The sequence below is a fragment of the Oncorhynchus masou genome, chromosome 27 (genome assembly GCF_036934945.1).
Source record: "Oncorhynchus masou masou isolate Uvic2021 chromosome 27, UVic_Omas_1.1, whole genome shotgun sequence".
Classification (NCBI taxonomy): domain Eukaryota; kingdom Metazoa; phylum Chordata; class Actinopteri; order Salmoniformes; family Salmonidae; genus Oncorhynchus; species Oncorhynchus masou.
The window spans coordinates 13,627,942-13,653,650 of NC_088238.1; the positions used below are offsets into that span (position 1 = coordinate 13,627,942).

Genomic DNA, 25,709 nt, shown 5'->3' on the forward strand with positions numbered 1-25,709 from the left:
AGACAGACCGAGGGATGAGGGGTGGAGAGAGGGCGAAATAGGGGGGTGAAAGAGAGTTTGAGAAAGAGAGAGGACGAAAGGAAGGGTGGAGAGAAGAAAGGAGGGTGTTGAGAGAGCCAGGTTCTTTGACCTCCCTTCGCAGGAGCTGAAAAAACACCAGATATCAAGAAATATTTTTGGAATGAACACTGAAAACATACTGAACAAAAATATAAACGCAACATGCTACAATGACTGGTTAGGGGTGCAGCCATGGGTGGGCCTGGGAGGGCGTAGGCCTCACAAAAAGGCTTTATTACAAACAGTAATACTCTGTTTCATCAGCTGTCCAGGTGGATGGCCTCAGACGATTCTGCAGCTGAAGAAGCTGGATGTGGAGGTCCTGGGCTGGCGTGGTTATGGTGGTTGTGAAGTCGGTTGGACGTACTGCCAAATTCTCAAAGACAACAGTGGACGCTGCTTATGGTGAACATTCAATTGTCTGGCAACAGCTCTGGTGGACATTCCTGCAGCCAGCATGCCAATTGTACTCTCGCTCAAAACCTGAGACATCTGTGGCATTATGCTGTGTGACAAAACTGCACCTTGTCCCCAGCACCTGTCAGGTGGATGGATTATCTTGGCAAAGGAGAAATGCTCACTGATAGGGATGTAAACTAATTTATGCAGAACATTTTAGAGAAATAGTCTTTTTGTGCGTACGGATCACTACTGGGACCTTCTTATTTCAACTCATGAAACATGGGGCCAACACTTTCCATGTTGTCTTTCTATGTCTGTTCTGTATAGAGAGATAGTGGGAAAGAAAGGAAGCAAGGCCGGTGGAAAGGAAGGAGGCGATGAAGGGGAAAGCAGAGAAACATTTTGGCCAAACATGAAAAGGAACAGAGAGAGAAAGGGGGAAAGAGGAAGAGGGAATTAGAATTGTTTCATGGCTGTTTGAGAAAGACAGTCTTTTGTAATAGCCTAGCGTAGTCAGGCTACCTTGTGTTATCTCTCTCTTTCGTCCTCGTTGGGGACACAGAAGGTTTGGGTCTCAAATGGGACCGTTGGGCTCTGGTCAGAAGTATTGCACTATATAGAAAATCGGGTGCCATTTGGAATGGATACAGCCCAGCAAACACATGTTCTCTCACATCCGTCTGAAGTAAAGAAAATAAGAAGGGCCTGAGTGAGCCCACTAAGTCATTCTGGGGGAGAAGAGCGGCTGGGTTTGCCTCGGCTGGTGGCGATTGAGAGGGTTCTTGCGACGACGAAAACAAGATTGCTTTTTTGTGAAAATAAGAAAAAATGTTATCAAATCCCCCTGTGGGGTCAAAGTCCATCTGAGAGCCATGTTGGGTCCTCTCATGTTGAATGCTCTCAATCTGATAGACAGAAAGGTAGAGAGAGGGAATGAAAGTGAGAGAGATAGAGAGAACATGATTTCCGGGAGCGGAGGAATGGAGTCTGTCAGACAAGCCTGGAGAGAGCGATAGTGGGAATGGAGTGAGAGAATGTTTGAGGGAGAAAAGATTGGCACAAGGCCAGAAGGTCACCGTGTACCTCAGATTAAACAAGCCGAGCCCGCAGGTCTCCCTCTCAAACTCTCTAGCACGCTGTGATTGAGAAAAAGAGAGGGATCGAGACAGAGGGAGAGAAGGAGAGGGAGAGAATGATGGAATGAGGAAAGGTCAGTGAGAGCGCCCCCTGCCTGGTCACAGTGCTCAGAGGCACTCCATCCATGGGGAGAGCGATAGGAGGGAGGCCTGTCAGTCACTGCAGCCAGGGGGGATGGGGGAGGGGGGGGGCTAGTTTCCCTCAAGATACCTTTCCTCTTTCACGTCTCCTCTCTCTCTCTCTCTCTCTCAGTAGGGGGGGGGGGATAAAGGGTAGATTAGCTGGCTGTGTCAACCTGCCGGCTAGTGGTGATCACACGTCAAATGCCACTGTGGTCACTCACAGAGTTAAGGGACCCCTCAGGGCTCCGACTGTCTGAGATGGTGTTAGCCACAAGGTGTGACAAATACACACACGCACGCACACACACACACACACACCCCTCAGCAGGGCACAACAGTTCTGATGGACATGCCCACTGCAGTTCCAGCCCAGGTCCCCAGTGCCACAGTAGCACTCTGAGGTTTGTATCAGTTCTAACGGTGTCAGCTGGGCGTGCTGCCCTAGGGACAGGCAGGGTGAGATGAAGTGACAAGGCTATACCCAGCCTGCTAATGTCCTCTTCTCCTTCACAGTCCTCTCCTCTGGCTCCCCCACTGCTTCCATTTGCACCCAGTGTGAGCGAGGGCCGGATATCTGCCTGTCTGTAATAGAAAAAGAGAAGACGTTTGTAAGAGAAGAGAAGTTTGAAAGGTTGAGGAAAGAGACTGAGATGTGATAATCAATAGAATATGTTGTTTCCAAATGCTGAACATCAACTCAGACCTAGAGAAAGACCTAGAGAAAGACCTAGAGAAAGACCTATAGAAAGACCTAGAGAAAGACCTAGAGAAAGACCTAGAGAAAGACCTAGAGAAAGACCTAGAGAGAGACCTAGAGAAAGACCTAGAGAAAGACCTAGAGAAAGACCTAGAGAAAGACCTAGAGAAAGACCTAGAGAAAGACCTAGAGAAAGACCTAGAGAAAGACCTAGAGAAAGCCTAGAGAAAGACCTAGAGAAAGACCTAGAGAAAGACCTAGAGAAAGACCTAGAGAAAGACCTAGAGAAAGTCTAGAGAAAGACCTAGAAAAAGACCTAGAGAAAGACCTAGAGAAAGACCTAGAGAAAGCCTAGGAGATGTCGGCAAGCCAGAACACCTCATTGGGGAGAGACTTCGAGAGGAACCAGACTCCACAGGCGGCCCAATTTGAGGGTCACACATCCACTGTGGCTCCGATACCTCACGAGAACCGGGGCAGTTAGCCGCTGTGGCTAACGATTACGTTTCCCCTCCTCTTCAGCATGGAGAACTTGGGTTACCGTGGCAACTCTAGAAAGTTGTTAATTAAAATCCAGCTGTGTAGCAGATAGGTCTAATCACTGGGATGAAACAGAGAGGGAGGGAAGGAGAGAGTGGACCTGCTTAGGTTTCACACCGCAGGGTTTTCCACTTCTCACACTGTGAAGTAGACCGATAGAAGCTGTTTCTTCAAGGCTTTTTCTGTGCCTGTTGAATACTCACAGCTGTTTATTTCAGATGGAATACTATGGAATGTAAGTGTATTAATTCTGCCTGTGGCCATTTAGAATGCATAATCACAAGGACAAGAACACAGTGACATACATCCTCCACATGTGCAGTATGAACGTCTACATTCATACAATACTATCAGATCGCTCTTGTCAATTCACAGTATCATCAACTTTAGGAGTAAGGAGGAATACAAAGTCCAACACAGTGGTGAGGCAGACAGGCAGAAACAACACCTATAGAAACCACATCAGCAGATTGACTTCCTCTTGTTGTGTAATGCAGCACCTCAACAAAGACTCCATGATGGGTTGTTAAGGAGTCTGACGGCTCGCTCTCTGTTCCATTGTACTGTATTGTTTCTAATGCTACAGATGAATGTCATCTCATCCCCGAGCCCCTCCAACTCAGCTTCACAGAGACGCTCAGCCTGAAGCTCAATATTGATGTTCTAACAGTGAATATGGAAGGGAGCGTTTATGACTAGCATTGATTGACACTGAGAGTGGTTCCAGGTTCCCGCCCCCACACTCCCTCTCTCTCTCTCTCTCTCTCTCTCTCTCTCTCTCTGTATCCTGCCATATAATCTCTGACTCGCCCAATGGAATAAAGGAGACAGCTAGCATTATAACCCTGTCTTGATGAGTAAGTACCCACGTTGAAACACGTTGCCGTTAGAAGACTGATGCTCCTTTGTTTTCCCTCTCTCTTTCTTTTTATCTTTACCCCTCCATCTCTCTCTCTCTCTCTCTCTCTCTCTCTCTCTCTCTGTCTCTCTCTCTCTCTCTCTCTCTCTCTCTCTCTCTCTCTCTCTCTCTCTCTCTCTCTCTCTCCATCTCTCTCTCCCAGTCTTTCTCTCTCAATTCAATTCAATTCAATTCAAGGACTTTATTGGCATGGGAAACGTGTTAACATTGCCAAAGCAAGTGAGGTAGATAATATATAAAGTGAATATATAAAGTGAAATAAACAATCAAAATTAACAGTAAACATTACACATACAGAAGTTTCAAAACAATAAAGACATTACAAATGTCATATTATATATATATACAGTGTTTTAACAATGTACAAATGGTTAAAGGACACAAGATAAAATAAATAAGCATAAATATGGGTTGTATTTACAATGGTGTTTGTTCTTCACTGGTTGCCCTTTTCTCGTGACAACAGGTCACAAATCTTGCTGCTGTGATGGAACACTGTGGAATTTCAACTAGTAGATATGGGAGTTTATCAAAATTGGTTTTGTTTTCACATTTTTTGTGGATCTGTGTAATCTGAGGGAAATATGTCTCTCTAATATGGTCATACATTGGGCAGGAGGTTAGGAAGTGCAGCTCAGTTTCCACCTAATTTTGTGGGCAGTGAGCACATAGCCTGTCTTCTCTTGAGAGCCATGTCTGCCTACGGCGGCCTTTCTCAATAGCAAGGCTATGCTCACTAAGTCTGTACATAGTCAAAGCTTTCCTTAATTTTGGGTCAGTCACAGTGGTCAGGTATTCTGCCACTGTGTACTCTCTGTGTAGGGCCAAATAGCATTCTAGTTTGCTCTGTTTTTTTGTTAATTCTTTCCAATGTGTCAAGTAATTATCTTTTTGTTTTCTCATGATTTGGTTGGGTCTAATTGTGCTGCTGTCCTGGGGCTCTGTAGAGTGTGTTTGTGTTTGTGAACAGAGCCCCAGGACCAGCTTGCTTAGGGGACTCTTCTCCAGGTTCATCTCTCTGTAGGTGATGGCTTTATGGAAGGTTTGGGAATCGCTTCTTTTTAGGTGGTTATAGAATTTAACGGCTCTTTTCTGGATTTTGATAATTAGTGGGTATCGGCCTAATTTTGCTCTGCATGCATTATATGGTGTTCTACGTTGTACACTGAGGATATTTTTGCAGAATTCTGTGTGCAGAGTCTCAATTTGGTGTTTGTCCCATTTTGTGAAGTCTTGGTTGGTGAGCGGACCCCAGACCTCACAACCATAAAGGGCAATGGGCTATATGACTGATTCAAGTATTTTTAGCCAAATCCTAATTGGTATGTTGAAATTTATGTTCCTTTTGATGGTATAGAATGCCCTTCTTGCCTTGTCTCTCAGTTCGTTCACAGCTTTGTGGAAGTTACCTGTGGCGCTGTTTAGGCCAAGGTATGTATAGTTTTTTGTGTGCTCTAGGGCAACAGTGTCGAGATGGAATTTGTATTTGTGGTCCTGGTGACTGGACCTTTTTTGGAACACCATTATTTTGGTCTTACTGAGATTTACTGTCAGGGCCCAGGTCTGACAGAATCTGTACATAAGATCTATGTGCTGCTGTACTGTCTCTCTCTCTCTCCATCTCTCTCTCCTTCTCTCTCCTTCTATTTCAATTCAATTCAATTGACATTATTGACATGGCAAGTTCATTATTACTTACATTGTCAAAGTGTACATATCGAAAATAAAAAATAAAATAAAAACATATATTTATATATAGGTAAATGTTGGGACCAACAGCAATAATAATAGTCGTAGTGGACATGGGATTACCATTAACAACTTCAACAACAATATTAATGAGAACAACAATACATTAAAACAATGGTAGTAGACCAGTGTCAACATGACTGAGAAGACACATGACCTGGTAGTAGACTAGTGTCAACATGACTGAGAAGACACATGACCTGGTAGTAGACCAGTGTCAACATGACTGAGAAGACACATGACCTGGTAGTAGACCAGTGTCAACATGACTGAGAAGACACATGACCTGGTAGTAGACCAGTGTCAACATGACTGAGAAGACACATGACATGGTATGAAAGACAAAACAAAACAAGATGGGAAATATTATCGACATTACTTTGCACTTTTCACTGGCTGTCCCTCAGGTTGTGGCACTAGGACACATATTTGGCTGCCAAAACTGCACATTTTGGCTTTTCACCCAATAAATATTTTATTTTTCATAGTTTCAAATTCTTTGTATTGAATTATAATTTTGGGAAAGAAATATTCTCTTAGGTCTGAGTATTTGTCGCAGTGCAATAGGAAATGCAGCTCTGTCTCTACCTTGAGCACAGCCTGTCCTCTCTGGGCAGCCAGGTTTGTCTGTGACGACCAGTCTCCATAGTCAGACTGTGCTCACTGAGTCTGTACCTAGTCAATGTTTTCCTCAGTTTTCTATCAGTCACAGTGGTCAGATAGTCTGCCACCATGTACTGTCTGTTTAGAGCCAAATAGCATTGAAGTTTACTTTGATTTTTTGTGGTGTCTTTCCAATAGGTGATATATTTTTATTTTTGTTTTGTGATGATTTGGTTGGGCCAGATTTTCTGAGTGTTGTCCTGAGGCTCTATGGGGTTGGTTTGGGTTGGTGAACTGAGCCTCAGAACCAGCTGGCTGAGGGGACTCTTCTCTTGTTTCATCTATTGGCATTGTAGAGCTGTGTGATGGAATGTTTTGGGGTCACTTGTTTTTAGATGGTTGTAAAATTTGATGGCATTTTTTTCTATTCGAACGAGGAGGGGGAATTGGCCCAATTCTGGTCTACATTAGTTATTTGGAGTTTTTCTTTGCACTTGCAATACAGTCTTGCAAAACTCTGCATGCAGTATTTCGATTGGATGTTTGTCCCATTTGGTAAATTCATTATTAGGGATTGGACTCCATACTTCACTGCCATATAGAGCAATTGGTTTTATAACTGATTTAAACATTTTGAGCCAGATTCTAATTGGAATTTCGATTTTGATGTTCCTTTTAATGGCATAGAATGCTCTTCTTGCTTTGTCTCTCAGCTCATCCACAGCCATGTGAAAGCTACCTGTGTTGCTGATATGTAGTCCTAGTAGATATGTGTAGTTTTTGGTGTGTTCTAATAGAACTGTGTCCAAATAGAATTTATATTTGTTATCCTTATTTCCGGACCTTTTTTGGAATATCATTATATTTGTTTTTTTTTAGGTTAACGGTCAGAGCCCAGGTCTGACAGAACCTGTGAAGACGATCTAGGTGCTGCTGTAACCCCTCTTTAGTGGGAGACAGCATCACCAGGTCATCTGTGTACAACAGACACTTGATTTCAGTGTTGCGTAGGGTGATACCAGGTGCTGCCGATTCCGCTAATGTTTTTGCCAATTTATTAATGTAGATGTTAAATAGTGTTGGACTTATTGGGCAGCCCTGTTTCACTCCCCCCTGAGAGAAGAAGTCTGTTTGCTTGTTGCCAATTTATTAATGTAGATGTTAAATAGTGTTAGACTTATTGGGCAGCCCTGTTTCACTCCCCGATTTGCTTTTTAATTTTATCCACACATTTGTTTTTAGTGTACATTGATTTAATAAAATCATATGTTTTCCCTCCAATACCACTTTCTATTAGTTAAAAAAAAGACCTTCGGGCCAAATTGAATCAAATGCTTTCTTGAAATCTACAAAACACGAGTAGATTTTGCCTTTGTTTTGGTTTACTTGTTTATCAATTAGAGTGTGGAGGGTGTAAATGTGGTCTGTTGTACGATAATTTTTAGAAATCCAATCTGGCTTCTGCTCAGGACGTTGTGTTTGTCAAGGAAATGATGTAGTCTGCTATTTATAATACTGCAGTGAATTTTCCCCAAGTTGCTGTTAACGCAAATTCCTCTGTAATTAATGGGGTCATATTTGTCTCCATTTTTATAGTTTGGTGTGATCAATCCCTGGTTCCAAATATCGGGGAAAATACCTGCAGTGAGGATAATGTTGAAGAATTTGAGTATAGCCAATTTGAATTTGTGGTCTGTATATTTGATCATTTCATTTAAAATACCATCAGCACCACAGGCCTTTCTGGGTTGGAGAGCACACAGATGTCCCAGTAATTCTTCTTCTGTAATGGGGGTATCCACAGGATTCTGAAAGTCTCTGACTGCTGATTCAAGGATTTATCATTTTTCCTGTATATCTTTTTGTTCTTGGCTCTTTGTTATATTGTTGTAGAGGTTTGCAAAGTGATTTCTCCACATATCCCCATTTTGGATAGCCAGTTCCTCATGATGAGGTTTGTTTAATTTATTCCAATTCTCCCAGAAGTGGTTTGATTCTATGGATTCCTCAATTCCATCCAGCTGATTTCTAATGTGTTGTTCCTTTTTTGCTTTTTTGTTCTTAGGGTGTGTTTGTATTGCTTCAGTGTTTCCACATATTGAAGGCATATATTTTTGTTGTCTGGTTCTCTGTGTTTTTGATTAGATATATTTCTCAATGACTTTCTTAGATTTTTGCAATCATTATCAAACCATTTTTCATTATCTGTTATTTCTGGTTTGCTCTTATGCTTCTTTAGATTAGCCAAGGAGGCCAATTTGTCAAATGTAAAGTTTATGTTCCAAACAGCCAAATTTACACCTTCATTGCTTGTTAATGCTAAAAAGTTGTCCAGGAGAGATTGTATTTTTTGGCTACTAATTGCTTTTTGATAGATGTCTGTACTGTTTGCACTCCACCTATAGGCCTGTTTTGTACCATGTCATTTATTGGGCCGTGATGCGTCATGGTTGGGTTCTGCTCTTCTCAGATACACTGTGATTTTACTGTGGTCTGAGAGAGGTGTTAGTGGGCTGACTGTGAAGGCTCTGAGAGAGGTGTTAGTGGGCTGACTGTGAAGGCTCTGAGAGGTGTTAGTGGGCTGACTGTGAAGGCTCTGAGAAAGGTGTTAGTGGGCTGACTGTGAAGGCTCTGAGAGGTGTTAGTGGGCTGACTGTGAAGGCTCTGAGAGAGGTGTTAGTGGGCTGACTGTGAAGGCTCTGAGAGAGGTGTTAGTGGGCTGACTGTGAAGGCTCTGAGAGAGGTGTTAGTGGGCTGACTGTGAAGGCTCTGAGAGAGGTGTTAGTGGGCTGACTGTGAAGGCTCTGAGAAAGGTGTTAGTGGGCTGACTGTGAAGGCTCTGAGAAAGGTGTTAGTGGGCTGACTGTGAAGGCTCTGAGAGAGGTGTTAGTGGGCTGACTGTGAAGGCTCTGAGAGAGGTGTTAGTGGGCTGACTGTGAAGGCTCTGAGAGAGGTGTTAGTGGGCTGACTGTGAAGGCTCTGAGAGACTCTTGGTTTAGGTCGGTGAGGAAGTAGTCTACAGTGCTGCTGCCAAGGGATGAGCTGTAGCTGTACCTACCAAAAGAGTCCCCTCTCAGCCTACCATTGACTGTGTACAGACCCAGTGTTCCTCAGCCTACCATTGACTGTGTACAGACCCAGTGTTCCTCAGCCTACCATTGACTATGTACAGACCCAGTGTTCCTCAGCCTACCATTGACTGTGTACAGACCCAGTGTTCCTCAGCCTACCATTGACTATGTACAGACCCAGTGTTCCTCAGCCTACCATTGACTATGTACAGACCCAGTGTTCCTCAGCCTACCATTGACTGTGTACAGACCCAGTGTTCCTCAGCCTACCATTGACTATGTACAGACCCAGTGTTCCACAGCCTACCATTGACTATGTACAGACCCAGTGTTCCACAGCCTACCATTGACTATGTACAGACCCAGTGTTCCTCAGCCTACCATTGACTATGTACAGACCCAGTGTTCCTCAGCCTACCATTGACTATGTACAGACCCAGTGTTCCTCAGCCTACCATTGACTATGTACAGACCCAGTGTTCCTCAGCCTACCATTGACTATGTACAGACCCAGTGTTCCTCAGCCTACCATTGACTATGTACAGACCCAGTGTTCCTCAGCCTACCATTGACTATGTACAGACCCAGTGTTCCTCAGCCTACCATTGACTATGTACAGACCCAGTGTTCCACAGCCTACCATTGACTATGTACAGACCCAGTGTTCCTCAGCCTACCATTGACTATGTACAGACCCAGTGTTCCTCAGCCTACCATTGACTATGTACAGACCCAGTGTTCCACAGCCTACCATTGACTATGTACAGACCCAGTGTTCCTCAGCCTACCATTGACTATGTACAGACCCAGTGTTCCTCAGCCTACCATTGACTATGTACAGACCCAGTGTTCCTCAGCCTACCATTGACTGTGTACAGACCCAGTGTTCCACAGCCTACCATTGACTATGTACAGACCCAGTGTTCCTCAGCCTACCATTGACTATGTACAGACCCAGTGTTCCACAGCCTACCATTGACTATGTACAGACCCAGTGTTCCTCAGCCTACCATTGACTATGTACAGACCCAGTGTTCCTCAGCCTACCATTGACTATGTACAGACCCAGTGTTCCTCAGCCTACCATTGACTATGTACAGACCCAGTGTTCCTCACCTACCATTGACAATGTACAGACCCAGTGTTCCTCAGCCTACCATTGACTATGTACAGACCCAGTGTTCCTCAGCCTACCATTGACTATGTACAGACCCAGTGTTCCTCAGCCTACCATTGACTATGTACAGACCCAGTGTTCCTCAGCCTACCATTGACTATGTACAGACCCAGTGTTCCTCAGCCTACCATTGACTATGTACAGACCCAGTGTTCCTCAGCCTACCATTGACTATGTACAGACCCAGTGTTCCTCAGCCTACCATTGACTATGTACAGACCCAGTGTTCCACAGCCTACCATTGACTATGTACAGACCCAGTGTTCCACAGCCTACCATTGACTATGTACAGACCCAGTGTTCCTCAGCCTACCATTGACTATGTACAGACCCAGTGTTCCTCAGCCTACCATTGACTATGTACAGACCCAGTGTTCCTCAGCCTACCATTGACTATGTACAGACCCAGTGTTCCTCAGCCTACCATTGACTATGTACAGACCCAGTGTTCCTCAGCCTACCATTGACTATGTACAGACCCAGTGTTCCACAGCCTACCATTGACTATGTACAGACCCAGTGTTCCTCAGCCTACCATTGACTATGTACAGACCCAGTGTTCCTCAGCCTACCATTGACTATGTACAGACCCAGTGTTCCACAGAGCTTCACAAGCTGTACTCCGTTTTTGTTTTTCACTTTGTCATAGTTGTTTCTGGGGGGGTCTGTGGGGAGGGAAAGGTTGTTGCTTCCTGGTAGGTGTTTATCCCCATGACTGTTAATAGTGTCTTGTTCTTCTGCTGTTCTAGCATTCAGGTCTCCACAGACCAGTGCGTTGCCTTGGGCCTGAAAGTGACTAATTTCCCCCTCTAGCATGGAGAAACTCTCTTCGTTGAAGTAGGGTGACTCTGAGGGGGAATGTATGTGGCACGGAGGAAGACGTTTTATCTGTCAAGATGGTCTCCTTGTTGATTCTTAACCATATAAAGAATTTTCCTGTTTTGATCAATTCGATTGAATTAATTATTTCAGATTCATACCATATTATCATTCCCCCTGAGTCTCTGCCCTGTCTGATTCCTTTTCATTCAGTGGATGGTAGGATTATCTCCCTATAACCTAGTGGACAGCCAGTGGAAACATCACCTCTGCACCATGTTTCCTGTAGTACTACAATATCAACATCATCAATTTCTTTCAGGAAGTCTGGGTTTCTGCTCTTTAGTCCAAAAGCAGAGGACTTCAATCCTTGTAAATTCCAACATGCAACGTAAATAGATTTCATAACTTTTTTTTCTTTACCTTCAAAATGAGACAAACCAACAAGAACTATTAAAATAGGACTTTTCAATTAAAGTAAACTCTTATTATGCAAATGTGATTTGTTTATTATTTAAGATTTGTGTCATGCAACTTGGGTGAGTGTAGTGTGAGGATGGTGGAGTTCTTGTGCTCATCTTACCATAACCCTCGGCCTATCACATGTGAGCATCCATGACCCTCGGCCTATCACATGTGAGCATAGTAGACTCAGCATTTGTTTAATGTCACTCATTTGGTTGGTGGGGGCTGGGCCAGTCTTTCTCTCTCTCCAACTCTCTCTTCTTCTCTCTCTCCCTTCTCTCTCTTTCTGTTTCTCTTTCTCTTTCTCTCTCTCTGTCTCTCTCTGTCTCTCTCTATCTCTCTCTCCTTCTCTCTATCTCTCTCCTCTCTATCTCTCTCCTCTCTATCTCTCTCTCCTTCTCTCTATCTCTCTCTCCTCTCTCTTTCTGTTTCTCTTTCTCTTTCTCTCTCTCTCTCTCTATCTCTCTCCTCTCTATCTCTCTCCTTCTCTCTATCTCTCTCTCTCTATCTCTCTATCTCTCTCCTTCTCTCTATCTCTCTCTCTCTATCTCTCTCTCTCTCTATCTCTCTCTCTCTATCTCTCTCCTCCTCTGTTGAATGGGTGACGTTGTCTGATCGTTTGACAAAAGGTAACCTGAGGCTGAGCGTGACCAGTCGGGTTCCGATGCTGTGGCACGTTGGTGCAGAGTGTTGTCACTGCACTTAAAGGTCATTGATTGAATGCCCTTTATGGTAATGATATTTCTATGCCACTGAACACAGTGGAGAGCCTCTATCCTGTGGATGGAATGGTGGTATGAAAAGCCTCCCACATTGATGATGCTCCCAGATTCTTTCCCCCTTGTTTCCAATGGCCACTTCACTGTAGGTTCTTTATGTCATGAGATTTTTGATGATTTACACGATGTCTCACTCTTGGCTTGTTCTAACATGACATTGGATGTGAGCTTTGGTCAACCCACTCAACACTGCTGGTTATATGGCCCACAATGCACTGTGTTGACACTTTGACTGCGTCCAACTTCCTCTGCTAGTGTGGTGGGCGAGGTGTGCCATACCAAACAGACCTCAGCTCTGTGTGATGGGCATCTCTGTGCCACCCTTCTCCACCCCATGCCAATGGAAATCACTCCCACACTCCCACACTCCTACTCCATAGCTGTGGCTCTAATGAGCCCATGCCACATATAGGTTTCTGCTGTTTTAATTGGCTGTCTATTGAGATTTGCTATATGTATTTCAATAGAGTGCGCCCTAGTTGATGTAGCTAGCTAGCGCCATCGTCCTGTCTGTTCTGTCTTCACTAGATCCCTCTCGTTCACACACAAGGGCTCAGGAATGTGTTTCATCGTTTTGTCTTCGGACTGTGTTCTGTTTGGGTCCTTGCTCCACTCCTGTGAAATGTGCTTATCTCCTGTTCCCTCCTGGCCACGGCTGGCTGGCTGGACTTTAGGATCCTGTCTCCCTTCCAGAAGGGTTCTTCTCTCGCTTTCTTTCCTTCTTTTTCTTTTCACTCTTTCTCCTCTCTCACCTTCTCTCTCTCTTTCTTTCCCTCCCTCTCTCGCCTCTGTCTCTCCCTCTCTGGGACCTGTAACGAGGGCTGTCTCTCTCTGCCTGAGGTAAAGTGGCAGCAGTCTTGTGAGTTTCTGAGGCTCACACAGATCATCCAAAATCAATGGACAGGCCAAGGTGGAGAATAGGAGTGCACACATGTTTTAAAAGGGCAATTGTCGCCTGTAGAAAGTGAAAGCTACAGCATCATTGCTATGGATTTGAAAGGTGTTTAGTGGATAGGGTTTGATACACAAGGGGATAAGCTTAGTGTGATGTTTTAATCACCTCTTGCAATACACTTTTACTTTCAAGATTTGTACATAGAATATTTAAATTATTGATAATAATACATGTGTATTTAGCTTTTGTAGTAGAGTTGTTTGATTCCAGCATCCACGGGCCGTCTTTGGCCCTGTGAAAATGGATGCCGAGTCGAGCCAGAGGAAGTGCCATAATTTCCATGTGCTCTGGGCTAGTCCTTGCCAGTGTGAGGAAACTGAAGAGCTCCTATGGTTTTCACACCAGAATGTCTTCGCTCCCTCTATCCGGCCCCTCTCTCTCTCTCAATTCAATTCAATTAAATTTCAATGCAAGGCTTTATTGCCAGGGGAAACATATGTTAACATTGCCAAAGCAGGTGAACTAGATAATAAACAGTGGATTTTATTTTATTTTTTACAAATTTACAATAAACATTACACTAAAGTTCCAAAAGAATAAAGACATTACGAATGTCATATGATGTGCAAATAGTTAAAGTACAAAAGGAAAAATAAATAAACATAAATATGGGTTGTATTTACAATGTTGTTACTATGGTCTCTCTCTCTATCACACCTGTTATCTGTTAGCCCCATGGAGATCACTCAGTGATAGAGCTCACTCAGGGATAGAGGTCACTCAGTGATAGAGCTCACTCAGTGATAGAGCTCACTCAGTGATAGAGGTCACTCAGTGATAGAGGTGATAGAGGTCACTCAGTGATAGAGCTCACTCAGGGATAGAGCTCACTCAGTGATAGAGCTCACTCAGTGATAGAGATCACTCAGTGATAGAGATCACTCAGTGATAGCTCACTCAGTGATAGAGATCACTCAGTGATAGAGGTCACTCAGTGATAGCGCTCACTCAGTGATAGAGCTCACTCAGTGATAGAGGTCACTCAGTGATAGCGCTCACTCAGTGATAGAGCTCACTCAGTGATAGCGCTCATTCAGTGATAGCGCTCACTCAGTGATAGAGCTCACTCAGTGATAGAGCTCACTCAGTGATAGAGCTCACTCAGTGATAGAGCTCACTCAGTGATAGAGCTCACTCAGTGATAGAGCTCACTCAGTGATAGAGATCACTCAGTGATAGAGCTCACTCAGTGATAGAGATCACTCAGTGATAGAGCTCACTCAGTGATAGAGCTCACTCAGTGATAGAGCTCACTCAGTGATAGAGCCTCAGTGATAGAGATCACTCAGGGATAGAGCCTCTCTCTATCATACAGAGACAAGGCTGAATACAGATGCTACACAATAGCCAAGGCTTCATTCACTAGAGCACCATACGACACCGAAACATTTCCCATGAAGGAGATGTTGAGGTGTTGTATAACATAAGGGAATTCAAACAACAGTGATGGTATGTGGCTGCCATTGATGTGCCAGTATCCTTCACTTGTTTAGCTGAAACAATATCACTTTTGGAGGTTGAGATCAACTCACCACAACAGAAAATGTTTTGATGATAAAGTACATGTTTTAGCAGCTCTTAGTTAGTCCTCTAATACCATCTCAGTATTGTAGCAGTGTGGAGCTTCATCTGCTGCTGTTGTTGCAGCCGGTGGCCACTAGGTGGACATGATACGTGGCTGTGTGTGTGTAGGGCTGCAGGCTTCTCACTGATGCAGTGTAGAGCTTTCTCACTCTGTCTCTGCAGGCAGCTAGACAGACAGACAGACAGACGGACGGACAGACAGACAGACAGACAGACAGGCAGGCAGGCAGGCAGGCAGGCAGGCAGGCAGGCAGGCAGACAGACAGACAGACAGACAGACAGACAGACAGACAGACAGACAGACAGACAGACAGACAGACAGACAGACAGACAGACAGACAGTAGCTTCCACAGCCACTGATCTGCAGCAGCATAGTGCAGTGTAGGATCTATGATCTGAATGCTATACCTTTGGGCCCCCCAATGAATTTACACACACATATGCACATGTGCAAACGCACGCGCACACACACACACGCACCCTTAAGATCAGTATCGAGAACAACACACACACGTTGAGACACTTTGACAGTGGGCAGTGTGAGCCAAGGTTTGCCCAGTCTCCCATAAATCATACTGATAACCATGTGAAAGGCTGGTTATAGGCATTAAGTGGGCATTAAGAGGGACTGCCTTCCTGGGAATCTCTCTCCTCCAGATTCAGTGGGCATTAAGAGGGACTGCCTTCCTGGGAATCTCTCTCCTCCAGATTCAGTGGGCATTAAGAGGGACTGCCTTCCAGGGAATCTCTCTCCTCCAGATTCAGTGGGCATTAAGAGGGACTGCCTTCCTGGGAATCTCTCTCCTCCAGATTCAGTGGGCATTAAGAGGGACTGCCTTCCTGGGAATCTCTCTCCTCCAGATTCAGTGGGCATTAAGAGGGACTGCCTTCCAGGGAATCTCTCTCCTCCAGATTCAGTGGGCATTAAGAGGGACTGCCTTCCTGGAATCTCTCTCCTCCAGATTCAGTGGGCATTAAGAGGGACTGCCTTCCTGGGAATCTCTCTCCTCCAGATTCAGTGGGCATTAAGAGGGACTGCCTTCCTGGGAATCTCTCTCCTCCAGATTCAGTGGGCATTAAGAGGGACTGCCTTCCAGGGAATCTCTCTCCTCCAGATTCAGTGGGCATTAAGAGGGACTGCCTTCCTGGGAATCTCTCTCCTCCAGATTCAGTGGGCATTAAGAGGGACTGCCTTCCAGGGAATCTCTCTCCTCCAGATTCAGTGGGCATTAAGAGGGACTGCCTTCCTGGGAATCTCTCTCCTCCAGATTCAGTGGGCATTAAGAGGGACTGCCTTCCTGGGAATCTCTCTCCTCCAGATTCAGTGGGCATTAAGAGGACTGCCTTCCTGGGAATCTCTCTCCTCCAGATTCAGTGGGCATTAAGAGGGACTGCCTTCCTGGGAATCTCTCTCCTCCAGATTAAGTGGGCATTAAGAGGGACTGCCTTCCTGGAAATCTCTCTCCTCCAGATTCAGTGGGCATTAAGAGGGACTGCCTTCCTGGGAATCTCTCTCCTCCAGATTCAGTGGGCATTAAGAGGGACTGCCTTCCTGGAAATCTCTCTCCTCCAGATTCAGTGGGCTTTAAGAGGGACTGCCTTCCTGGGAATCTCATTCATTCTACAGTAATAATGTGATAGCAGAGATTAGCATGTAATCCAGTTAGGATCCCAAGTACCTAATCCACTTTATATGAATGTATTAATGTGGAATAGAAATAGATTATACCGTTGGGTGGCGTGTCAGAGAATGAATCATTTATCTTGAGTGTCTTAAACAGGACATAAATACTGATAATAACATAATAACAACCCAGTCATAACCAGCCATATATTCATACAGTATATCTGTGATATGAAAGCTATTCAGTTGACTGTTGTGATGATGGGGTCCTGATATCTAGTAGGTCGGGTTGCAACCTCCTCTTCTGATACCTAGAGCCCGTTGGTCGTTGGTGCTGATCAGAGGATGTCCTCCCCTCACCCAGACAGGACTCCATTCAACACAGTTAAAAAGGCTTCTCCGCCACCACTAAAGTACTGCCAAAGCAATGATGTTGAACAATTCCACAGGATATGGAATAGGCCTGAAACATAAGACATCTCCCTCCCTCTCTGTAATGCAAGCAGACGTGCTGCCTCTTCCCCAGTGGGTCATTTGTTTAGCAGTGGTAGAGATAAAGGCAGAGCCTCCCATTCCTACTCCCCAGTGGCTAGGGATTCTCCTGGCCACAATGGCCCAATGGCCCTCTCTCTCTCTGGGCTTTGTCTGCACCACGCATGGCCTGCTGGCCCTCATATTCTCCACCTGGCGATGGACGACACCACTGAACATACACGGATGGGGGGGGAGAAGGGACGTAATCCGACCCCCACCCGATCAGGCCGGTTAGATAACCCCACCTGCTGGATCTGGGCGCCGCCTCGTGTGGAAGGCTCCTTTTAGCCTTTATTCCTCTCTTTTATTTTCTGTTCTTTTCTCCGTCTCTCTTTCGACCCTCGTGTGGCACAATGGGTCCCAGTCAAAGTGTTGAAGGGGAGGCTTTGATAGTGTTCTGGGCCTTTCAGATTCACACAACTACAGTAACTAAGGACTAACTAAGGACACCAGGCAAAAAGGCAGCCAGGCAGCAGGAAGGGACTCTAGAACAGAGAACAGAGAGAGAGAGGGGGGGGAAGAGAGAGGGGGAGAGAGAGGGGGAGAGAGAGGGGGAGAGAGATGGGGAGAGGAGAGGGGGGAGAGGGGGAGAGAGGGGGAGAGAGATGGAGGTTGAGAGAGAGAGGGGGAGAGAGAGAGGAGGGGGAAAGAGGGAGAGTGAGAGTGGGAGGGAGAGAGAGGGGGAGAGAGAGGGAGAAAGAGAGTGAGAGTGGGAGGGAGAGAGAGGGGGAGAGAGAGGGAGAAAGAGAGAGTGAGAGTGGGAGGGAGAGAGAGGGGGAGAGAGAGGGAGAAAGAGTGAGAGTGGGAGGGAGAGAGAGGGGGAGAGAGAGGGAGAAAGAGAGTGAGAGTGGGAGGGAGAGAGAGGGGGAGAGGGAGAAAGAGAGTGAGAGGGGGAGGGAGAGAGAGGGGGAGAGAGGGAGAAAGAGAGAGTGAGAGTGGGAGGGAGAGAGAGGGGGAGAGAGAGGGAGAAAAAGAGAGTGAGAGTGGGAGGGAGAGAGAGGGAGAGAGAGGGAGAAAGAGAAAGGGGGGAGAGAGAGGAGAAAGAGAGAGTGAGAGTGGGAGGGAGAGAGGGGGAGAGAGAGGGAGAAAGAGAGAGTGAGAGGGGGAGGGAGAGAGAGGGGGAGAGAGGGGAGAAAGAGAGAGAGTGAGAGGGGGAGGGAGAGAGAGGGGGAGAGAGAGGGAGAAAGAGAGAGTGAGAGGGGGGAGAGTGAGGCTCTTCAGAAGCTTTGAAACTAAAAGCATTGGAGCTGGATCAGTTTTGAAAGAGGCTTTATGTTGGGAAACAAGATCTCTCTCGATATAGAAACCAAAGCTCAGCAGCAGAGAGTCAGAGGGAAACGTAGCACAGGGAATTAACTTTGCCTTGCTTGGGGAAGAACAATCGATTTCCGTGCCAAAGTTGTTCTTTGGCACGATATGTCCCCCCAACATACATCACAGACATTCTCTAAAGTGACTTTTGAAATAAAGACGGTATTATGTTCCTGTCTGCTCTACGAGATTGTCTGTTGTCAACAGCAATAACAGCTCTCTGATGTGTTGTGTTATGAAATGACCCCTAGAATGTGTTGTGTTATGAAATGACCCTCAGAATGTGTTGTGTTATGAAATGACCCCTAGAATGTGTTGTGTTATGAAATGACCCCTAGAATGTGTTGTGTTATGAAATGACCCCTAGAATGTGTTGTGTTATGAAATGACCCCTAGAATGTGTTGCGTTATGAAATGACCCCTAGAATGTGTTGTGTTATGAAATGACCCCTAGAATGTGTTGTGTTATGAAATGACCCCTAGAATGTGTTGTGTTATGAAATGACCCCTAGAATGTGTTGTGTTATGAAATGACCCCTAGAATGTGTTGTGTTATGAAATGACCCCTAGAATGTGTTGTGTTATGAAATGACCCCTAGAATGTGTTGTGTTATGAAATGACCCCTAGAATGTGTTGTGTTATGAAATGACCCCCAGAATGTATTGTATTATGAAATGACCCCTAGAATGTATTGTATTATGAAATGATCCCTAGAATGTGTTGTGTTATGAATTGACCCCAGAATGTGTTGTGTTATGAATTGACCCCAGAATGTGTTGTGTTATGAATTGACCCCCAGAATGTGTTGTGCCACTTCCCTCTCTCAGCCAATTATCTTCCACTTCCGTTTATGACCTCTGAACTTTACAAAACAAGTGATATATTATTAAAGGTGCCATGGGCATATTAACCAGGTGTTTTCTGTAGAACTCTGACAAGTCTGACAAAACGGCTGTCCCACACGCTGACACAAGCCCTTATTAATTTGTGTGGGTGTATGCATGCCCTGGGAAGCATTTTGGGCAGGTGTCAGAACAGGGTGTTGGTGGGTTATGACAGCCAGGAGGCTGCTTTTAGGTGTTGTGTTGGAACGTGCCCCTGTGTGTGTGTGTGTGTGTGTGTGTGTGTGTGTGTGTGTGTGTGTGTGTGTGTGTGTGTGTGTGTGTGTGCGTGCGTGCGTGCGTGCGTGCGTGCGTGCGTGCGTGTGAGATAGTAGAGCAGATGTGAGGATATGACCTAGAGCCTCCTGTCATTCCTCCAAGTCTGGGTGAGGCCACTTTCTGCTTTTGGCTGAGTACACACATCTAGGACAGACACACACACCACCCCTACAGCTGCCTAAACATATCCCCTCTCCTCTCCTCCCTTCCCTTCTTCTCTCCGCTTCCAGATCAGGGTGGATGGGCCTTCCCACGGTGCATTGCAGTACGAGGTGATCCAGGCGGTGGGCGAGGGCCAATCCAACGGGACATGGCCTTCTCCCCCGACCACCACTTCCTATATGCCATGTCAGAGACACAGGTATGTCACGTGACCCCTCACCCCACACACACCCTCACATACCCACACACCATTTACTAGTGGTTAAGACAGTGGGGCTGTTTCCCATTTACTAGTGGTTAACACCCTGTCTGTTCACAGTGGGGATGTTTACCATTTACTAGTGGTTAACACCCTGTCTGTTCACAGTGGGGAGGTTTACCATTTACTAGTAGTTAACACCCTGTCTGTTCACAGTGGGGCTGTTTCCCATTTACTAGTGGTTAACACCCTGTCTGTTCACAGTGGGGCTGTTTACCATTTACTAGTGGTTAACACCCTGTCTGTTCACAGTGGGGCTGTTTACCATTTACTAGTAGTTAACACCCTGTCTGTTCACAGTGGGGATGTTTCCCATTTACTAGTAGTTAACACCCTGTCTGTTCACAGTGGGGCTTTTTACCATTTACTAGTAGTTAACACCCTGTCTGTTCACAGTGGGGCTGGATCCCATTTACTCATAGTTAACACCCTGTCTGTTCACAGTGGGGCTTTTTACCATTTACTAGTGGTTAACACCCTGTCTGTTCACAGTGGGGATGTTTACCATTTACTAGTAGTTAACACCCTGTCTGTTCACAGTGGGGATGTTTAACATTTACTAGTGGTTAACACCTGTTCACAGTGGGGCTGTTTAACATTTACTAGTGGTTAACACCCTGTCTGTTCACAGTGGGGATGTTTACCATTTACTAGTAGTTAACACCCTGTCTGTTCACAGTGGGGATGTTTACCATTTACTAGTGGTTAACACCCTGTCTGTTCACAGTGGGGCTGTTTACCATTTACTAGTAGTTAACACCCTGTCTGTTCACAGTGGGGCTGTTTAACATTTACTAGTGGTTAACACCCTGTCTGTTCACAGTGGGGATGTTTACCATTTACTAGTGGTTAACACCCTGTCTGTTCACAGTGGGGCTGTTTAACATTTACTAGTGGTTAACACCCTGTCTGTTCACAGTGGGGATGTTTACCATTTACTAGTAGTTAACACCCTGTCTGTTCACAGTGGGGATGTTTCCCATTTACTAGTGGTTAACACCCTGTCTGTTCACAGTGGGGCTGTTTAACATTTACTAGTGGTTAACACCCTGTCTGTTCACAGTGGGGATGTTTACCATTTACTAGTGGTTAACACCCTGTCTGTTCACAGTGGGGCTGTTTAACATTTACTAGTGGTTAACACCCTGTCTGTTCACAGTGGGGATGTTTCCCATTTACTAGTGGTTAACACCCTGTCTGTTCACAGTGGGGCTGTTTAACATTTACTAGTGGTTAACACCCTGTCTGTTCACAGTGGGGATGTTTACCATTTACTAGTGGTTAACACCCTGTCTGTTCACAGTGGGGAGGTTTACCATTTACTAGTAGTTAACACCCTGTCTGTTCACAGTGGGGATGTTTACCATTTACTCATAGTTAACACCCTGTCTGTTCACAGTGGGGCTTTTTACCATTTACTAGTGGTTAACACCCTGTCTGTTCACAGTGGGGCTGTATTACCATTTACTAGTGGTTAACACCTGTTCACAGTGGGGCTGGATCCCATTTACTAGTGGTTAACACCCTGTCTGTTCACAGAGGGGATGTTTCCCATTTACTAGTGGTTAACACCCTGTCTGTTCACAGTGGGGATGTTTCCCATTTACTCATAGTTAACACCCTGTCTGTTCACAGTGGGGATGTTTCCCATTTACTAGTAGTTAACACCCTGTCTGTTCACAGAGGGGATGTTTCCCATTTACTAGTGGTTAACACCCTGTCTGTTCACAGAGGGGATGTTTCCCATTTACTCATAGTTAACACCCTGTCTGTTCACAGTGGGGATGTTTACCATTTACTAGTGGTTAACACCCTGTCTGTTCACAGTGGGGATGTTTCCCATTTACTAGTGGTTAACACCTGTTCACAGTGGGGCTGGATCCCATTTACTAGTGGTTAACACCCTGTCTGTTCACAGAGGGGATGTTTCCCATTTACTAGTGGTTAACACCCTGTCTGTTCACAGTGGGGATGTTTCCCATTTACTAGTGGTTAACACCCTGTCTGTTCACAGAGGGGATGTTTCCCATTTACTCATAGTTAACACCCTGTCTGTTCACAGTGGGGATGTTTACCATTTACTAGTGGTTAACACCTGTTCACAGTGGGGCTGGATCCCATTTACTAGTGGTTAACACCCTGTCTGTTCACAGAGGGGATGTTTCCCATTTACTCATAGTTAACACCCTGTCTGTTCACAGTGGGGATGTTTCCCATTTACTAGTAGTTAACACCCTGTCTGTTCACAGTGGGGATGTTTAACATTTACTAGTGGTTAACACCCTGTCTGTTCACAGTGGGGATGTTTACCATTTACTAGTAGTTAACACCCTGTCTGTTCACAGTGGGGATGTTTACCATTTACTAGTGGTTAACACCCTGTCTGTTCACAGTGGGGATGTTTCCCATTTACTCATAGTTAACACCCTGTCTGTTCACAGTGGGGATGTTTAACATTTACTAGTGGTTAACACCCTGTCTGTTCACAGTGGGGCTGTTTAACATTTACTAGTGGTTAACACCCTGTCTGTTCACAGTGGGGCTGTTTACCATTTACTCATAGTTAACACCCTGTCTGTTCACAGTGGGGATGTTTAACATTTACTAGTGGTTAACACCCTGTCTGTTCACAGTGGGGCTGTTTACCATTTACTAGTGGTTAACACCCTGTCTGTTCACAGTGGGGATGTTTCCCATTTACTCATAGTTAACACCCTGTCTGTTCACAGTGGGGATGTTTACCATTTACTAGTGGTTAACACCCTGTCTGTTCACAGTGGGGATGTTTACCATTTACTAGTGGTTAACACCCTGTCTGTTCACAGTGGGGCTGTTTACCATTTACTAGTGGTTAACACCTGTTCACAGTGGGGCTGTATTACCATTTACTAGTGGTTAACACCTGTTCACAGTGGGGATGTTTCCCATTTACTAGTGGTTAACACCTGTTCACAGTGGGGCTGTATTACCATTTACTAGTGGTTAACACCCTGTCTGTTCACAGTGGGGATGTTTACCATTTACTAGTGGTTAACACCCTGTCTGTTCACAGTGGGGCTGGATCCCTGTGTGATTCCTGCTGCCTGTGTCTGGTGGGTTGTGGAGAGGGGAGAGAGGGATGTTGTTTATCCAAGCAGATGGAGAGAGTGTATATAAGTGGAAAAGAAAAGAGGTGGTGAATGTTGTGAGAAAAGACGATAAACAGAGTGGTGTCCGTCCATTAGATGCAAGTCAAGATTAACACACACACACACACACACACACACACACACACACACACACACACACACACACACACACACACACACACACACACACACACACACACACACACACACACACACACACACACACACACACACACACACACACCTCATTACTATATTTCTCTAAACACAGTGCATCTGTCTCATCAGTAGCGTGATGTCAAACAGAAACACTGACCCTACCTTGCACTCTCATTACGTAATACTCAGCCCAGTCTCTCTGCCGTCCCAAATGGCACCCTATTCTCTGTATAGTGCACTACTTTTGCCTAGGGCCCATAGGGAATACGGTGCCATTTGGGACACATCCCATTGCTCACTACACTGTTAATAGTCTGACTGTAGGAGGGAAAGACCAAGGGGTTTCTACTGGAAGTCTTCATCTTAGCTCACATCACAGTGGGTCAACGACAATTACTGTGTTTTCACCAACTTGCCTGGCCCCTGCACACACACACACACTCTCTCTCACGTGCACTCGGGGTCACACACACATTACACACATGCGTGCAAACTCGTGCGCACACACACACACACACACACACACACACACACACACACACACACACACACACACACACACACACACACACACACACGGTAGCCTAGTGTTGGGCCAGTAACTGAAAGGTCGCTAGTATAATCCCCGAGCTCAGTAGGTGAAAAACCTGCCGATCTGCCCTTGAGCAAGGCACTTAACCCTAATTGCTCAATAATAATTATCAATAATGACTAAATTATGTATACATTTCAATCAGGACTGACTAATCAGAATACTATTATGTTACTGTATAGATTTCTGAATTATATTTTAATCCTAGTACTGAATATAATGTGTGTAATTATAATCAAGAATTAGAACAAAGACTGTCTGTTCCTTGGTAGAAATCATTTTATGCAAATAAGTATCTTACAAATCCTTAGAAATGGGCGGAGTGTATTAATTGAATTGGGTAATAAACATATAGGAATTTAATTCCTCTAACAGTGACCTTTGACCTTCTGGTGCCCTTTAACCTTCTGGGTTTAACCTTCTGGGTCATTCTTCTCTCTCTAGCCTGTCTAGTCCTTCTGGTGCCCTTTAACCTTCTGGGTCATTCTTCTCTCTCTCTAGCCTGTCTACCTTCTGGTCATTCTTCTCTTAAGCCTTCTAGTCCTTCTGGTCAACCTTCTCTTCTCTCTCTAGCCTGTCTATTCCTTCTGTCCTTCCTGGTGCCCTTTGACCTTCAGAGTCATCATAGACAGGGGTTGAGAGTATTCAGATGTGTTGGTGTGTAGCCAGTGGAGGCCATGGTTATTCTATTTGTGTTGATGGGTTGTTTATGGTGTGGTAGCAGCAGCACTATATACATCTCAGAGTACACTGGCCTCTGAGAGAGATCTGACCTGGGATCTGACCTCTGAGAGATCTGACCTGGGATCTGACCTCAGAGAGATCTGACCAGAGCACACTGCCCTCTGAGAGACATCTGACCTGGGATCTGACCTCTGAGTGAGATCTGACCTGGGATCTGACCTCTGAGAGAGATCTGACTAGAGCACACTGCCCTCTGAGAGAGATCTGACTAGAGCACACTGCCCTCTGAGAGAGATCTGACCTGGGATCTGACCTCTGAGAGATCTGACCTCTGACCTCAGAGAGATCTGACCTGGGATCTGACCTCTGAGTGAGATCTGACCTGGGATCTGACCTCTGAGTGAGATCTGACCTCTGACCTCTGAGAGATCTGACTAGAGCACACTGCCCTGCTGACTGACCTGGGATCTGACCTCTGAGAGAGATCTGACCTCTGAGAGAGATCTGACCTCTGACCTCTGAGAGATCTGACCAGAGCACACTGCCCTCTGAGTGAGATCTGACCTGGGATCTGACCTCTGAGAGAGATCTGACCTGGGATCTGACCTCTGAGAGAGATCTGACCAGAGCACACTGCCCTCTGAGAGAGATCTGACCAGAGCACACTGCCCTCTGAGAGAGACCTGGGATCTGACCTCTGAGAGGACCGGGGATCTGACCTCTGAGAGAGATCTGACCGGGGATCTGACCTCTGAGAGATCTGACCGGGGATCTGACCTCTGAGAGAGATCTGACCAGAGCACACTGCCCTCTGAGAGAGATCTGACCTGGGATCTGACCTCAGAGATCTGACCTGGGATCTGACCTCTGAGAGAGATCTGACCAGAGCACACTGCCCTCTGAGAGAGATCTGACCAGAGCACACTGCCCTCTGAGAGAGATCTGACCTGGGATCTGACCTCTGAGAGAGATCTGACCGGGGATCTGACCTCTGAGAGAGATCTGACCGGGGATC

The 25,709-nt window shown here is 45.6% G+C and overlaps 1 protein-coding gene across 1 annotated transcript in view; it reads left to right on the forward strand.

Moving 5' to 3' along the window:
• Positions 1-25,709, forward strand: part of LOC135515626 (plexin-A4-like) — a 448,288-nt gene that overhangs the window by 195,610 nt on the left and 226,969 nt on the right. The window contains 2 exon segments of the mRNA XM_064939255.1: positions 19,941-19,995; positions 19,998-20,071. Of these exon segments, the coding sequence (XP_064795327.1) occupies positions 19,941-19,995; positions 19,998-20,071 (129 nt within the window).